The 18,901-nt window shown below is 39.8% G+C and overlaps 1 protein-coding gene across 1 annotated transcript in view; it reads left to right on the plus strand.

The window, feature by feature from the left end:
• The first annotated feature begins 3,805 nt into the window (after positions 1-3,805).
• The window catches only part of LOC138020940 (uncharacterized), a 21,694-nt gene continuing 6,598 nt past the window's right edge, over positions 3,806-18,901 (plus strand). Inside the window, 7 exon segments of the mRNA XM_068867828.1 lie at positions 3,806-3,960; positions 6,313-6,375; positions 6,963-7,244; positions 7,737-8,094; positions 16,625-16,695; positions 17,934-17,993; positions 18,238-18,901. The exon segment at positions 18,238-18,901 is cut by the window's right edge and continues 2,870 nt beyond it. Coding sequence (XP_068723929.1) covers positions 6,316-6,375; positions 6,963-7,244; positions 7,737-8,094; positions 16,625-16,695; positions 17,934-17,993; positions 18,238-18,901 — 1,495 coding nt within the window. The 5' untranslated portion in view covers positions 3,806-3,960; positions 6,313-6,315.

Genomic DNA, 18,901 nt, shown 5'->3' on the forward strand with positions numbered 1-18,901 from the left:
TCACTTCCGTCTTCTACTCAAATTGCATTGAGTTGTCTCTTCTAAATATCTAATAATCCTTTATACTCATATCCTACCATGCAAGAGATGAGAAAACGCTCTTATCCATAGAGGCAGTTCCCTAAAGTAGTCATGCACGGCCGGCGAACCCTGTAGGCCATGTTGTAACATATTAATAAATGGAGATGGTCATTGATGGTCATACGCCTTATTCCAAAATGGCCGCCATTTTAGTATTCTTTTGTTTCCATGCAAATTGGCCCTTATGGCCTCGCTTTCAAACGCAAAATTCAAAAGAATATTTAACAATTATTCCATGAGCCCGCGTTGGATACGATACCAATCTCGTATCCAACAAGGGTGAATGGAATAATTGTTTTATTAAATTCTCAACCTTCAGTTTTGCTAAATTTTGTTTAAGTTTAATAAACGACCGGAAAGTGAGGTGATTTTCGGGCGCCAAAAATTTTATACTGATCGACATTTGCCGCATTTATTTCCATTAAGGTCAAACTCAGGTATAATGGCTGATAACCGAGATCCAGTGAACCAATGAGAAAGCTAGAATTGCATTATCCGAGGTTGAGAATTTAACAATTAACCTTGAACGAGGCCATAAGGGCCATTTGCATGAAAACAAAAGAATACTAAAATGGCGGCCATTTTGGAATAAGGTGTATGGAACTCGACATGTTTTGTGTCGCTGTTTCATTTTGGCCCTGACCATACACATACCACACCCTTTTTCTAAAAGACAGCACCCAAAAGTTTTGATTAATTTATTCACAACTTATTTGTGGACAAAACACTGTGTATGATCACGGTCAAGTTAACATGAATTCTCGCTTTTGAAATTTTCGGGGTTTCATGACCAGTCCATCTCTGTGAACTATGGTTGAAATCACTCGAAGCCTGTGTATCACGATTAAATATTTTGATCTGTCTTCCCTCGGTTTCTTTTTCATACTCTTCTATTACAGTTAATCTCAAGCCTGGTTTTCATTCGCGAGGAAAGCATACACACAAGAAACATGCACAGAGGCACTATGTCGCTAATTAGTGTCTTTTGTCCTAACAAAAAGTACTTTTGACAAATAGGTGGTTTGCAACCAATCTCTAGAGACAGATAACAATGCTGCAATGTAAAATGGCTGGTAAACGAACAAAAGGAGCTGATTAGAGATCTTTTGTTTTCGTCCACCAACATGGCGGCGATGACGTCACGTGAGAACCTCCCATACGCTACTGAGCCTTCGCATGCCGTTTTCGCTTATGCTTAACCTTGCCAGTGAAAACAAGACATAATTGACTAGACATCGCTTTAATCAATCTACGCGAGGCCATTTTTGCACTAAAACGAGCGATGTGCGATGTGCGTCGTGCGTCTCATTCTTTAAGTGAAGAGACAAATAATATGAAAGAATAACATGTCATGCAGTTGCAGATAAATCGCTTCAGAATCGAAGATATGTATTTTCCGATCGTAACTCGGGGATACACGGCGATACTCGGCAAAAAATCCGAGTACTGTTTCAGGAGTCGAACCTACGAGCTGCCGATTGTTTGAAGTGACCACCTTCAGAGTTCAGCCGCGTAAGAGCTCAGTCCAAGTGAGAGGAAAGCCACGTTGTGAAAACAACTTTCAAAGTTTTTCCATGAGATATTGAAGGGAAGAAAGTTCCGTTTTTACCCGACACTTAACTGTCTTAATTTTCGAAGATTTCGCGCGAATTGAAAGTGGTCAAAAAAGATGGCACAAGTGCTCTACTAATTTGGACGACTGTACATCAAATCATATATTGCTTTTTGATGATCGGGAAAACTCGGAGTAACAACAGAGTAACCAGAGGGGAAAAAAGGATCTTGGAGATGAGGAGAGAATAAAAACACTTCAACCACATTTGACGCCGTATCTGAAAATCGACCCCAAAAATGGCGGAAGGAGAACTTCCCTCATAGTATTTCCCTCATATCCACTGAAAAGGCTAGAAATGTACTTTTCCACGTCCCCAGACCCCACTAAAAAAGGCTCCGCCCAATTCTCAAAACACTCCTTGACTAAATCCTCGATTCGCCCCAGCTTTGGAAGAATCCCTAGGAAAACTACCTCATTTAAACTAGGCGCTTTTTTTTTTTGCAGTGATTTTTTATTTTAAATGAAATTTAAACACCAGCAAAAAGAAAAAGCAATTGTTCTATGAAGTTATAAGGAATATAGAGTGATTGCGGGATCACTGTTCGGCTTCGGAAAAAAAAAAGATCTGCTAGACATTGAGAACTATCATATTTTGCTATAGCAGTGCTGTAGTGTGTCTATTGTTTTAGCAGTGATTTTCACATTTTCACATTCATGTACCCTTTTTGAGGGGCAATAGATAGCGGGTCACATGATTCTGATCAACACTCAGGGTCTTTAAATAACGGAGGAGAAAGTGTTGCCTTTGTAATTACATCTGCAAATGGTTAGACTCTCTAGTTTTCTCGGATAAGGACGATAAGCCGGAGGTCCCGTCTCACAACCCTTCTGACGTTCATAATCCTGTGGGACGTAAAAGAACCCGCACACTTGTCGCAAAGAGTAGGGCATGTAGTTCCCGGTGTTGTGGTCTGTCTTCTGTGGTGTATCATGGTTGGGAGGGTAAATGCTCGGAGATATTAACTACACCAAGCTACTCTAAAAATCCGGGGGTAAATAAAGATATATATGATATGATGATAGCCGGAGGAGTCTTAGCCAATGAAAAGGAAGAAGGAAAGCACTGGACGATAAAACCTCTGATTTTGTTAGCAAAAGGACAACATCCCGCTGTTTTATTTCAGAGAAACAGTAGGAACTATGGTAGCAAATCCTAAATATTTTTGGTTTATAATTCCTTGCATGACCGAGTTTGAATAAAACTTAGGTTGCTCACTATTCGATTGTTCATTTGACTCAGTGGGTTTTTCAAAACCATGAAGAAGATAACACAAGAAAACCTGGTGAAGCGGAAGTAGAAAATGCTCAGAGAGATGCTTTGCTGTTCAACAGAGATGAAAACAGTTTTTCGAGGATTTCTTCGTTGTTGTAAATCAATTAACGAAGAAGCAGCAATGGTCGGTGCTATCATGAAAATGAATGCCACTGAATCAAAGAGGTTGACCTTTCAGGTGAGGTTTCTATCAAACCACCGAACAATTTTAAGATATGAGACTGGTTTATCATTTGGGTCTGACACTAAACCTTCATTAAGTTGAGCTTGTTGCAATTGTGTTCGCGAAAATGAAAACCCGTGAATTTTCCTAAAATTACTAAGATTCATAAAACAATACTGAGCTACTTGGAGAAGTTACAATTTTTGGGAGAGTTATTGGTGAGCAACGAAAATGCAACTTGATGATAACAATATAAATGGTCCCTTTTAGGAAATGCAATTTTTTTGTCACAAATGTTAATCAAAAGTTTAATTATTTGGTTTGCGATGGTGTGATCACTTTTATTTTCAATACACACCGGGTTCTTTGTGAGCTAAACAAATCAACAAATCCTAAACATTGACGCTCCATTTCTTGCCAGAATTATTCCATCTAAAGCAATGGCTCATTTGAAAAAATTGACGTGTACTCGAAGCTCTCAACATAGCCATACAAGTGTCCATTTACGAGGCAGAAATTCTCTACTTTTCGACACTATTCATGTGAGTGTTTCTTTTGTTCAAGGACAGTGACTGAATCACTCAAAAATCGCACGGTCTTGAGGCTGACCGATGCCTGAAATGCACGCTGTGTGATTACGTTACTGACCGATAAGAGGGTGGTACAAGCGGCGCGTTTGAGGCATGACGTAATAAGAAACAAGTCGGGCAGCATTACCTAACAACTTCGACCGTAACGGTGACCAAATTGGACCGGCATAACCGAGTCCATTTTCCAAGACTTTTGCGTTTTTCTACGGATTTCCTGGCCGTGGATTCTTAACCAAAGGTAAGAGCCATTGATAAGCGCATTTGAAAACGTTTAAACGATCAAATTATCTAAATTATTTCTGACTCTGGGGCTTAAGAGACAGCAGGAAACAACCTTCCTAGTTCAATGAAGCGAAACGGTGTTCATTTCGCAAAAAAATTACCTGAATCCCCACGTTCAGAAAACGATGTAACTTTTGCTCCTTCAAGAGACGAGAGCGTGTTTGTGGCAGTACCCTCTGTTGTGAAAAAGTTATCTTTATTGCTCAAAGAGAACATACTTAACAATACTATTAATTCAACCATGAAAAGAGCTTTTGACAGCTCCATGTATTTGTTGAGTTTCTTTTCCAACTAAAATCTTCCGCTATCATACTTTGACGACTGGCATTTGTATAAAACGAGTTTGTTCTCCGAAATAAAATTTGGGATTCTGTCCCTTAAATGTTTTTTTCCTTCAATCTTGTCAATCTTTGTATCGACAGTGACCTGTTTGATTCGATAAACACGATTAAGCAATCACGATTTGGATTCGTGGATATAGTTAACTACTTCAAAACCATAGGACAGTCATAGATATGTCGATGGCGATTGTACCGCTCAAGGTTTCCGTTTAATATTCGTTTTCGCGATAAAGTTTCACTTTTTTGCTTGATTTTCAACGCCCAAGAATTGTTCATTGAGTTGAGTTGTTTGGCATCTTTTGGTGTGTCAATATTAGGTCGGGTTAAGTACGGTGTTAAATCAACTTGTAATCAGGTCACTGGTTTTCAATTTGTTTGTGAATCAACCTTTGCTTAATTTGAAAAGGTCATAATTTCCTCTGTTCGGGGAACGATCACATTTAATGAAAGTGCGGCCATTTTAGAAGCCGGTCACTTCGATAAATTATATTCTAGGCCGTTTTTTATCCCGCGTGCTGCTTTGACAGGGGCATAGACCGAAAGTAAAAGAGCATATTTTCTCATGGTGCTTTGGCTTTTTCTGTGCTGCTGAAAAAGAATTGTTATTAGCCAGTATAAAAAAATACCACAATACTCTTTGTTTGTCCCTCCAAACCTTTGCACAAGCATTGTTTCCAGTTTCTCTTGGAACCATTGTAAGTCCCAAGAGAAAATAAAAACAATGCTTTATGCTATCTTAGCTAATCACCAATTACAACTCAAATAACGATACCACAAAAGCTTATTTGAGGAAAAACTAGGACATTCTTCAGCGGCTCTATCAGACAAATGGTCATTTCTTGGGACAGTGAATTTTGATTTGACCGTCCCTTTACATGATGCCTGTTAGATCAGTCAGTTTTTAAGGCCATGTTACACGGAAAGAACATGATGGCCTACCCACCACAACAAACCGAAACAAACAAATCGAAACAAAAAAAACAAACTTTTGTTTTCAAACAGTTCTTTCGGCCAAAAAGTGGGGACGTGTTTAAATGATAGGGGTCGGACACATGATTCAATACCAGTAATCGTCTTTTCTGGAGATGAAGGTCATTTTGCCTTTTAAAAGCACTTTAGATCTAGGTGTTATTAGCACAAGAACAGAGCCAAAGAAGTTGGCAGTCTCTCATGAAATCCGAGTGACTGTTAACAATTCTAGCTCCCACTTCAATGAATCAAGTAGGCTGCAAAGCCGTCGTCATCTATGCGGTACCCTTTTCGTTGCGTGGTCGTTCGTACTCGACGAAATCCCTTGTTTTTTAACGCTTCGTGCTTCACGACGCCGTTCTTTGTATCTTGGCTTCGACAACAGTAGTTTCTTAGACGAAACGAAAAAGACGGAAAAAGATACTTCATGGATTCTTGCAGAAAAAGGAGATTTCATATTACATATCTAGAAGCAGCCCAAACTTCCTTTGAAAAGCGAACGTCTTATGCTGATGCCATTTCATTAAAAATTAAGTAGCCCGATGGGGCAATAAGAAGAAATGACTATGAGAACTAGAAAATAAGCCATGAATTACCACGAATGTGAAACGTTAAGGAGTAAACTCAGTACCATGTCAGTATAAAATAAACACAGTATCCCGCTTAGACAAAACGAAACAGTCAATGAAACGTCGAGGATGAATGGGGACCAAACAAAGGATGTCTTGAAAAGACGACAAACAAAGTTGTTGAATGAATAATAGAAACCAGGTCACAAATTCAAACCAGTGCGACACAAACTACGGTAAACAGAAGAAATGTTGTAGATAAATATTGCTTAGACTCCCACACCAGGTCTCCATATTGAATTGATCGTGTGAATGACGTCAGTTGATCCAGGGGCATTCTCGCAGGTACCAGTTGTGAACGATCTTATGGGTAAAAAAGACTTTACCGGAAACTAAACTGCTTCATTTGTTTTATCTTATTTCCGTTAGGACATGAAGGCTGTTACAGGCCTGCTCAGGCTGGCTTTCGGCCTTGCCTTATTTGCAGTAGCCGTAAGTATTTTAGAAAAATCATGGTTGTGCGGGTTAAAGTTTTAACGGGTCGATGTTTTTGTTGTGCGATAATTTGTCTGAGGTAGGTGATACAGGCTCATCGATTTCCAGGATGAAAGAAGTGCTATAAAATTTGTCTAGAAGTTTATTACTTATGGAAGTCAGTCGACTCAATTTCACAGGGCAGAAATTTTCCTAAGAAATAGCTGAGTTGTGCCATTATCCAAAGGAGGGGAATTGAACTCGAAGCGCCGTTTGTTTAGTCATGACTAACTCCAAAGAATTTTGTAAGTGTAAGTGGAAACATTTCTTATATCGCAGCCTCCGAAATGTTGAAATCATGAGCTTAAAACCAAGCAGAGATTTTTCTCAAGAAGAGCCCCTCCCCCTCCCCCCAAGTAATACTCTTGCAACATGATTGATTTGTTTCTCCTGGGCCTTTCCATGCACATAGATACTGATACGCAATGACGAACGAACCTGAGTTAGTTTTTCCAAAAATATATCGATGTTTTTAATAGCATCTATTGATTTCAACATTTTACGTTTAGAGCTCAAGGGGCGAATAAACCTTGTTTTCATTGCAGCACTGTTCAGTTTTACCACGCAAGCCACGCATTTTCAAGAGGTATTCCGAAACGGATAATGTCATGAGTTACTACTGGGACCAGAAATTACCCTTAGGATTTTTTGTGAATGGACAAGGGGGGTTAATGGGACCTCCGGGCCCCCCAGGACCGCCGGGGACCCCTGGTTACTATGGAGGAAGCGGAAGTGGAAGTGGTGATGCTTACGCCCGAGGGGGGATTCCAGGACCTCCGGGTCCCCCAGGGCCTCCAGGCCCCCCTGGCCTTGGTGGTGCAGCAAGTGTGAGTACAGAGAACTTTAAACAAGAGTTAATTTGAATTTTAAGACAGGTATTTAAATCGAGTTCTAGAAGTATCGACGAATATGTTATGAAACAATTTCCTTACAGGCAGGAGCTTGATGTGTTGAATGCACAGTTGCATACAACTTTCACTTCCATTCTTATCTGGAAAACACTAAAGACACTGATCAGCGACTGTGTCGGTATTTTTTCAAACTAAGATGACACATTTTAATTTTGTGTTCCTTACATCATTCATCAAGTAGAAAAAGCTCGGTGTTCCAATGAGAACGTAAAGTGGACATTCTTTAAAATAGGTTTTCGACTTGAATGACGTACGCTCAATTTCAAGCCACTGCAAAACAGCCTGTACAAATCCGGGCTTCAACTGTCCAGAAAGAAACCTATCTTGTAATTCAAAGCAGTTTACTTTTCAAACTGTTCGTAAATAAAAAGTGTCAAAGCAAGTAACCCAAATACACATGTTTTCCAGGGCCCCCAAGAAACTATTACGTGTGAAGGTGAGAAGGAATGGATCGAGTGTCCTCAGTACAGAGTTATCAAAATCAATTCTGCTTTCTGGGGTCGGGATGACGAAGGAACCTGCACCACAAATGGCGTCCAACATGGTCTCAGCACCAAACGAATGTGTCCACAAGATGAATCCAACAGTATGACCAAAGTTGAAGGACAGTGTAAAGATGAACGAGCCTGCGAGCTGGCCGCCACATCCACTTTTTTCGACAAGACCGACTGTGGGGAAATTTACAAATATCTTCGCGTCAAATACGAGTGTTTACCTAGCGAATCAAGAGTCAAGGCAGCCCTCCAGAGATCAAGAATCAGCGGATAATTGATTCGAATGCCTGATTGCATAAGAGATTAACATTGATTATATAATTGTGAAAAACTTGTAAAACTGCACACCATTTAACTGCCTAACTTCGTCCCACCGTCTGAGACATCCGGGACCCTTATGAATCCAAAATAAGTCATCAGAGGCTAAGTCCCTTAGTGATTTCGGGAAATTAATCGATTGTAAAGGGAGGTAGAGGAAATTCATTTACGTAAAGAAAGAAAAAAAAGCACAGATAACGTTTCCTAAAAGGAATGAAGACATCACAACCAGGACCGAGTTTCTGAAGCCTGGTAAGCGCTAATAGCCTGCTTTGATTACCATGACAACTTCGACGTTTTATTACTAATTAACTAACCGTTAGCACTAACCATTGTTGGGGAAACTACGTCCAGGATTGCCAATATTCGTTCATCACGTTAAAAAAAATTGATGATAAATCATTTGGAATTAAATTTGGACATGTTGAGAATTATGTGAAATTAGAAAGCAGTTGCTCTCGATCTCTCACGATGTTGCATTACCATTTTTCTGTTTGAATATGTATATAGAAAACATTTCTAAGGTGCATATCACTTATTTTGCGGCAATAAAAAAACCAGCGGTCACTCCATCGCACGCGCATTGTACAAAATGAATCGCGTAAACAAAAGATAAATAAATAAATAAACAAATGCAGGACATGCAACTGACTCTCGAGGTGATTTGCGCTAATTTGTGATTGGGTGAACTGTTAAAACGCCACCAGGAAATATTTGTGACAGTAAAGCACTGCGATGTTTTGAATTCAGTGTAATGTTTGTTTAAATAACATTGGATACCTTGCAGAGGACGTATATAACATAATTCGTACTATTACAGCAGTTTTCGCTGATCAAACTATAGATCGTTTTCAAATGACGCCACGGCGCCATACTGGTTGCCTAATTAATTCGAAGGGAATTGAATTCCATTTTCTTGGAACTATTTCCTTCTTTTTGTAAATCAATATGGCGGCTGGTCACGTGACTGACGGCAGACGTTAGTCTAAAATTTGCGTTTTGCCAAAAATCACTGAAAGTAGTGTCATTTCAGCTCATTTATTTCCTGATTGCAGCCATTGAGCTAGGCACCAAAAGAGATAAACAAGTTCAAATGAGAGGATGACTTAAGCCTAAGCCATGAATCTAAGCATCTTCCACCGATTTGCCCGTGGCCTAACACTCAAACCAGGACTTCTTGTCAATCACAAGCATTGTGAAGCGGATACCTCCTTGAAGGTTGACCATTGTACTTTCTATCATCTTTGAAGGGTTTGCCTGTGGAAACTCGGTTGTTTGCTCAAGCATGCGCAATAACGACTCATGCCAGACTTTTCCAACAATCCATCCAATTCATGATGGGGAAAGCTGAGGTCCCACAAACTATTTTTCCTTTTAAGGAACGAAATGTATAAGTAAAGGATTATCTTTGATTTCGGGCATTTCGTGCAGTCACTCCTTTTAAAAACGAAGTCATAAAAGTTCAGAATTTACATTGATTGGTAATTGTGCACTCAGCACTGCCACACAAATTTCAAAGGCTGGTTTTCACCAGCGGCGTAAGGATAAGCACAAGCAACGTACGTAATCTTAGTGGCATCTTGATCATTGGTATCACCCATCTAGTGGACTAATGCAAATCCTCCATTTTAATTCGCTACGCTACTAGAGGACTATCAGTAATAGTCCTCGAGTAGCGAAAAGCGTGAAGCTTTCTTTCGTTTTATTCCCAAATAAATATTCCTTCAACTTGCATTTGCTAACTTTATTCTTGGTTTTCACATGACGTCACGACCGCCATCTTGGTGCCCCTAAACAAAGAAAAGGCGGCCATGTTGGTGCCCCGACCAAATCCTCCGGGAATTTAACTCTATTATTATGCAAACGCTTCCTTTTGTTTTCGTTGAAAAACATGGCTGTTGATCACTTGATTGAAAACCAGCAATTATTGCCTTTTCTGTCAGGCGAGTTGCGTGCATGATACTAAAACAATTAGACCCTTCGCGCTCAAGGGCCAGGGGTCAATAGCCCATTCGGTTTTGCTTCATGGGCTATTGACCCGTAGCCCTTGCGGGCTACGGGTCCAATTGTTAACACACTAAATGAGGACAAGTTAGTACGTCTGTGAAAGCTACCCTTTTAAGAGAGTACTTTTAGGGCGCGTTCGATTGACCCTATTCCGGAATAAGAATACGTGGAGTGACGATTTAAAACACTATGTATGGCGTTTGGCAGCAACAAGAATAATAAAGCTGTGTTTAAAACAGCATCTTAGCAAATGTTTGACAATATTGATGTGAATCCCCGCAAAAACGAAGGATTTCTAACTTCTATTCCATGTATTCCTATTCCGGAATAGGGTCAATCGAACGCGCTCTTAGTTTACTTCTGATGGTACGTATTCCAGAACAATGTGATCGAAGATTATTTTTAAAAATTAAGGGTGACCCTGCCACCCACTGTATCATTTAGCACACTGTATCATTCTTATGAATTACGTGCGCCATCTTCTGCCACACCAAAATTGAATACAGAACGATTTAAAGAAAGCTTTTTAAATCGGTTAAATTTTAAATACGATTTAGTTATATACTTGTTAGTATTAATGTATATTATGTATCATATACTATTCAGCGCTAAATATACAACTAATTACGTGGAATGCCGAAGGCATCCACGTCTTAAAACCGGGTTGGAATCTTTTTTTTGTTGGTAGTCACAAATGTGCATACCCCACGGATATTGAATTAATCTCCGATCGGGTGGACTTAATTATATTCCCTACGGCATTTCCAAACTCCCCTACCCCGAGGAGAACTACAATACTTCCCAAGCCAACACGATTTATCTCTGCTAGCGCGTTAGACCACTCGGCCACCGTAACACACTTCCGTCAGATTGGTGAAAGCAAACATTTATCATAGAATCTTTCCGCCCGCCATGATTGTTTCAGTATTAAACTATTCGATAAAGTGGATAGATGGTTTTTCTTTGAGAAAGGCAAGCTTTCAAGGTAAGGAGAATTTTCTACGTTATTTCTAGATCTTGCTTCGTACTTGTGTGTTCCACTGTGAACATTATTATTTTGCATACAACGAATACTTCATTAGAAGCATTTTGCATAGAACGAATACGTACTCCAATATTTCTTGGGAACCAGTTTGTTCGCCGTTTTGACGTAGAGAGAAAATAAGAAAATATCTTTGAACAGCCAAACAAGATAAAAAATGAAATCAAGCTTAAAAAAAACGAATTAGCTATCGCCGTCACGGGGACTTCGCAGCCGTCTCCCATCCAAGTACTAACCTCATTCGGAGGAGCTTAACTTCAGCTGACACTTGGACTAGCATCAACGATTGTGATCTTTATGTTAAATTCGCACATAGATCTTGTCGAACTTTATAACACTTAAAAGAAAAAAAAACGCACCAACAAAAACCAGTTGTTATGCCGTCATTTTGTCACAGATGTATCCTTTGTTTCGTGAGTTGTCAGTAAACACGCAAGGTATAACTTGATCACAGGCGGCCGCTAAAATCGATGTCACTTCCGATTTTGCGATTTTACTTGTATGACCAAAAGTACGATAGAAAAATTGAACTCTGATGGAACGTAACAAAAATCTCCCGAAATGTTTTTCGATAATGGCAAATTGTTTTATTCTCGATCGACACTTCCTAAAAGTTCCTTCTGCTCTCCTTAAAAACTACATATTAATATATATTTACTTTTTCGTCAATATTTGTTTTGCATAAAGCAGGCTAGCAAAATCTGTACCTTGCTTTGTTCGCATTTTTGAGCGTTAAAATAGAATTTTTGGGCGTATGTTCCTGACAGCAAAAGTCGCATATTTTAACGTCCCCCATCCAGATACTAACCCCGCTGGAAAGGGCAAAAAAAACTTTAGTAACATTGCTCTTGGAAAGGTGTCAGAAGCTCAGAGTATACGCTTAAGCTTGTGGTGAAAAAGAAGTTGTAAATGATCAACATATCGGCTTTGAAGCCAAATGTTTCTCGATTTCCTGTTATTTTCTTCAATCGTTCTGGGCTTAGTATTTTACTGAACCACATGTCTTCTTAGAGGGTATATAGCAAAGATGTCTACCATGGCACCGTAATGATTTACGATACCAAACAATGTCGTGTACTATTAGAGCTACATATTGTGCAAGGACTTGAATCTCCTGGAAAAAACAAAACGCCGCTCAGTTGACAGTTATGGAAAAAAACACTGTCAAGTTACTGCACTCTTACTTTAAAAAATATCCCGTATCTCCTCAATTCTACCCCCCCCCCCCCCCCCCTTCCTCCCACCTCCAGACTAAAATCCCGTATCCCGACAATTTTTTTACCAAATTATCCCGTATCCTGATCGCTTCTCGAGCTTTTGGCTAAGATTAGTTTCTTGGCCAAGGACTACGGTCAAGTACTATTGTACAACGTACGGTACTTTTTCAGTGCCGTAAGGGGCAGGCACAGAACAGTTTCGGCTGTTTGTCTGTTCTCTCGAAAACGATGACAAGGGTTTTTTGGGTTTTTTGTTCAGCTCGAGTGTAGAATCAGGACGAACTGTTGTAGTTTCTGATAACTATTTACTACTTGTAGCTTTTGTTGAATTTTGAATCGATGATAGAGACAGTTTTGGCGATCTTAATCCGGACTGGACTACTGGATTTAAGGATTTTTCTTAACGAGATTTCAAGTTATTGTGGAACGTTTGGTACCAAGTTACTGAAATCAAGATTATGGAATTGTAAAATTAGAACTTTGGACTGGACTATACAACACGCAATTACGGAATTTTTGAGCATTGAGAGAAATAGAGCACGGATGTTGTCTTCTTGTCTTCGCCACGGCAAATTTATACAGTTTGCAAGGAACTAAACCAGGATTACAGAACCAGACGTCGATTACAGGGCCCGGTTGTTCGAAAGCCAATTACCTTAATCCAGGATTAGCGTAAACTTTTGTTTCATGTTTTCAACTTTTTGGTCACAGTTTCCTTTGCTTATTTTTGTTTTTTAAGATTGACTTCTTCTAATGTAAAGTTTTTCTGAATATCAGCCTTGAACAGCATTTGGGAGTAGAGGATAAAACTCGTTTTAAAACCCAGTTTCTGAACAACTGGCCCAGGATGATAAGTTGTTGAACTGTGATTTGTAATAAGTTTTTCGGATGATTTAAGGCTGATCCTGTAATTTTTGGATGAAAGGAGTTAACGAAGCAAGTAAAACTGTAGGATTTGAATTAAGTCTCCTTCCAAAAAATAAATAAATAAAAGATCCCGTATCCTGATAACCTGCTAATAGGGCTTCGTTGTTTGCATTTGCAAATTTAGTAACATTAGTAATGAGTTTTTACAACAAAAAACTTTAAGTTATATTACAGATGTATCTTTCTAGTAATCTTTCGCCATTTTCCGAAGTCTACCTGTACTTGAAGTTCACTGTAACTGGACAATTTGTGTTAACTGTTTGCGCATTCCACGGATACGCCCTTGTAGGCGTCTTGTTTGATTTGCAATTGGTGAACAAAAGTTTGGCTCAAGGTCTAGTACTTTTCTGCATAATTACCGAATACAAGGTATTGTATTGTGTAGTTGAGAGTGCATTTTTGCATTGCGGTTACTCGGTGGTCATTTCATATTTAATGTCCATTTGTTTCTCTTGAGGGTATGCTTTACCCTTTTTTGAAAATTGGGCACGAGCCTCCATAAAACAGCGTCACAAGTACAGCCTGGCTAAAGGAATAGAATGCATACGTGCAGCAAAGATCTGCAAATTCTGTCTTCCATTTATATTGTCAAGCACACGTATCCTTCAGGAATTTATTTGTTAAATTCCTCTGATTCAATAAACACCATGCGGCATTTGACATAAACTGGGCGTGGTCGAGATGGAATGACATTGCTGTCAAGTGACTCGGTTTCTTGCCAACCTTGGGAAGTTTTTTTTACATACTTCTGACCATTGCCTCCTTCCTCGCTGCAATATCCAGACAATTGTTCCAATCTATTATTATAATAACTTTCCGATCAAGCACCAACACTGGTCATTAAAACTATCTTGCGCCCATTCCACTCATGACCCTACAGTCGTAGACAACTTTCAGAAACTTTGAAACACCCGGACACGGCGATTTCTCAAAAAATAAATCGGATAAAGGAATGCTACAAAATGGCCGCTTCTCGCAGACGGAACGTAACTTCTCCAAGGCATACTGAGGTTCAGTCGAAGGACAAAACTTCAGTTTCTGCATGGAAGATTTGTCGGGAAGACATGTCTTCAAATCGTCCCTTCCCCAGAATGCAGAATTGATTTTCAGACCTTCCACTTGCCCAGCGCACGACAATGAAAGCATGTATCCCTCGCATCCTAATGCTGTTGCGTTAGCGAGCCTGACCCAGTTAGTGAGTGTACTCTCGAAAGGATGACCAGACACAATGGCGAGTATCGAGAAACAGAACATTGAAATGCACTCGGCCAAGTGATGCATCCTCTTTAGAGAACCTTCACACATGACAAGTTTACGGCAAAATGTCGCTGGGTGTTACCGTTTAGACGTCAATGGAACAGTTGTTTACTGCAGGAATCGTCAGGTTATCGGGTGTTGCATTATTGATTATCTTTCTTCACGCCACTTAATTTTTGTGGCAGACCACCGGCTGTCATAATATCATGGCTGCAGTTGATTCATCTGATCTTTTGGTATTCCGGTTTAAAAATAGCCAGAGGCTTGTTAACAACAAACTGTCAGTTGAAAAAGAACCGTTTCAGTTCGTTTGAGGACATTACATATGAAGAAATTGTTTTAAGTGGAAAGGACTATATATCAGGCCAAATATTCGACGTTGGAAAGAAAAATTGTAGAAGGGTCTATATGGAAGTTCACGATAGATTCGTAGAACCAATTACGGACCTCCACTGATTACTAATGAGTATTAAAATTATTATAGAATCACCATAAGTAGGATCAGTTTTGACTTTCCTTGCACCATTTGACAAAAGGATAATCTTCAAAACGCCAGACAAGCTCTAAGATCTCTTCGAGCCCATGGTCTCCAAGACGATTGTGATTCTTTTTCTCCAGTTTTAATTTTTGTCTCCCAAGCCATTTCCCGTTAGCTTTCTATTGCAGGAATCATTGTTGCAAGCATCAGAATTTATTTCTAGATCAAAGGAGGCAAATATTTCTACTGATAATGTTCCTTTGCACAGAGGATATCCCAGGGCAACGTCCATCAAATCTTTTGCATGGGAATGAAATCCCAGTGAATAAGGTTTTTCCCAAAGATTGATCGGCTATAAGTTTTCCTTGCTTTCTTAGCGTGTTTTTTTTTACATCCAATTGTTTTAATTGTTTTGTTTTCTTTGCAAAGGTATCATCCATTTCGCAATTTCGTACACCGGGCACGAGAAGATAGTTCCGCGATTTTTCCGAAAATTTCATTCGCAGTTTTAGGTGATTTGTGTTTTATAAGTGAGGTTTTAATGATATTACTGTATCGAACGCCTGCAATTGTTGTGCGTGCGTCGATTTCGGCTGAAATTAAAAAGGAACCACATGAATTTTAAAACACTGAGGTGAAATGTATACTTCCCTCTTCGAAGGCAACGACGCTAGTGTATCTGGCGCTTAAGTAAGCAGGTATAAAACATGTCTACTAAAACGAAGCTACAAATTAAACCTTTCCTTGGCAGAGGTGCTCCTCGGCAGTACGGCTGGATGAATAAATTTCAAGGAGTTCAGTGATATGCATTCAAAGCTCTCTACTGTCGACATGGTGGAAAATTGTGTACTTTGAGTCATAAGCTTTTCTGATATGATAAATGATACCTAAACAACTAACATTTAAACTTGGATTTGACGACGGAAGTTTCAGATAAGACCGAATTGCATGCTTAGGTATAGAAAGACTCGATACGAAAAACACACTAATGTTAGCAGACTTAATATCTCAGTGCCTCAGCAACAGGGAGATCAACATCTACTCTCAGCTTAAGAGAGTAATACAAAAAAGCAACTTGTGTTTTGTAGAGGACCCTCAGAATGACCTGATCATTAAACATGGCAGGTGGCAATTTGACCCGCGCGATAACGCAGCCATAATCGATGTTTTCCCTGCTCATCTTAAAAATAAAAATTCGTCTAGTTCAAATTCGTAAAAAAAACCTATTTCCAAACCACAGGATCTCCTTACATGGTCTTCCGAACTCGAACAACAAAAGAGCCCCAGTCAACGACAAGAAGCGAGCATCTGTCGTAGGTCGGTCCAGCTCGCATACCTTGGAAATGAGATAATTGCACTAGGGGAAGAATGACTTTATGAAAACAGCATTTGCACGCGCCGGTGGTCTGTCATAATTTTGTGAAAAAACTTGAAGATTGTTCCCGTTTAAGGTGACTTTTAATCGATACTTCAATTGCCTTTTATTGACGATTTTGTCGTCACTTTTGCTACCCGGAGATCGGTAGTTGAAGATGTTTTTTTGTGTTTATTTCTAGTAGTCGACAGTGTGTTTTCTGCTCGATTTGCTGGTCATCTGGGTAGACTACCTGTGAGTCAATTTTACAAGGTAAGGGAGGAAGTCATTTATTAGCTTACTTACAAATCATGGTTATCCGTTGCAATTATTATAATTAAATATAGTGAGGTTTTTTTCTTAGCGTTCATGTGTGCGCTGATTTACTTTAGAAGTCATATTGTAAGATTAATAGACTCTTCTTATCGTTATGGCGAGCAATGTATGTTTTGATTAAAACTTAAGTCTACTTAGCTGACTCGTTCCGACGGACAGAAACTGACAGTGGATTTCTCGTATTATCGGGCGGTGATTTCGACAACATTTTCTAGCGCATCACCCCTCAAGCATAGCAACGGGCTAATAAGGGAAACGACCCACTTCCGGTTGTGGTCCGTCGCCAAAAAATCTGCTGTCGTGTTTCTGTATTGGACGTCGTAATAATTTCTGAAGTCTCGACAACTGACAAAATTCATGCATTATTGGCCGCAGTATTTTTTCATCTTTAAATTACTTTCAATAAGTAATCCAGAAAGAACGAACTTGAAGAACGTTTATCTGATGCAACACGTGCAATACGATCAAATACCAGATATTAGCGTTGTGTCTGGAAAATGAACATTCACCGTCAACAAAGACGTTTTGCGGGTTTATCTTAAGGTGTAATTGTCAGTTTATGTTAACGAAAGTTCACAATAACTCCCGTACCATTAGTTCGTCGTGCTTCCCCCTTAACGACAACAACATATTTGGCGAATCAGTTTAGTCATGCATTATTTTTTGCGCACTGTCAGGAAAAGATATTAATTTTTTGGCCTTTACCCTGGAATTTTTAGCAAAACTGGCAAGTGAGCAATAAACAAACGCCGGAGGGAGCTGCGTGGGTCTTTCCCGCACCGCAAAAACAGGTACGACATCAAATACGATTGTCTAGATACTTGCAGAAGTAGCACTGAATGAGTGTCCTGTGGAGGGCGCTTTCAATTCCGCTCCAAACGAGCGAGTTGTCCCCCAGCTTGTAAATGACTACAAAAGAATATCAAGTGAGTGCAAAGAAAGTGTATTCTTTTACAGGTGGGTTGAATTCCAACGGACCTTTCAACCCCACCAAAGATAATGAATCTATCGTGGTCAACTCTTTCATAAGTTGAGTTGGCCTTGTGTCTTGATAGGTTGGTTGTGTCTTATGACAGCATTATGTCGTTGAAACGAAAAAGAGGGTTGTTTGTTCGTCTTCTTTTTACTGCGCTTCTCCAGCTTGTTTTACGTATCATTCTCTTTTCAGCTGAAAGATGACACTGGCGCTAACAGCATTGGCGATGACCCTCATTACCGCTTTTTGCGAATGTAAGGTTAGTAAACGAAGGTTCTTCATTTTTCAATTTCGCTTTCGCACCATGTCGTATTATCCATTCAGGATACTTTTGTAAACAAGCTTTTCCCAGTACATAATGTTTGGAACCCCAACAATCAGTACAGTTTTTTGAATTAAATGTAGACAGAATTGGGATGTCGACTAGATTTCTCCTGCCGTAGTGATTAGGATGTGTTTTTTTTCGAGTACTTGACTGCATTTCTTTAAATTGCACCCACCAGCTTAGTGACATCCCAGACAATGTAAAACTTCAAAAAGACTCGGACATTAACCTCATGGAAGTACTTGAGAGTCTTGCACCAGTCGCCAGCGAAGAAGTGGTAGCTATCAAGCCGAAGGGAGAGGGCATCGAAAGGTTCAGGAGAAAAGTGGAGCCCGCAAGTTTACTTTCTTCTCTTCCAAACCTACCACCGCCTAAAGAAAATAACTCAATTTTCAGTCAGAGACAATTTACGGATAGCACAGCCCGGCCTTCTTCAGGGGAAGGCGAGTGGGACAGCGGGCATGCTGCCTCTTCGAAAGCAAAGAAAAGCGAAATAACTGGAGAGGAAGCGTCCGGTTCTGCGGAAACATCAGGAGCTTTTGAACAGAAGAAACATGAATCAATTATACAAGACAAACCGGTTGTTATAACAGCGGCAGAGTCGTCTGCTTCTGGTAGTGTAGAAGAAAGTTCCGGAGTTTCGTCTGCTGTTCCTGAAGCTGGGACAGAAATTCTATCAAACTTAGCTCAACCACCCCCAGTCGCAATTTCAGAACATTCTGTGGACAAGGAAGCTGCTGCTACAACTATTACTGCAGCCCTCCATGATTCTGAGCCACAGGGCAGTGGTGGTGCAGCTGTAAGTCAAGCTACGAATGAGACCAAAGATGCAGAACAAAAAA

The sequence above is a fragment of the Montipora capricornis genome, chromosome 10 (assembly GCF_036669925.1).
Source record: "Montipora capricornis isolate CH-2021 chromosome 10, ASM3666992v2, whole genome shotgun sequence".
Classification (NCBI taxonomy): Eukaryota; Metazoa; Cnidaria; class Anthozoa; order Scleractinia; family Acroporidae; genus Montipora; species Montipora capricornis.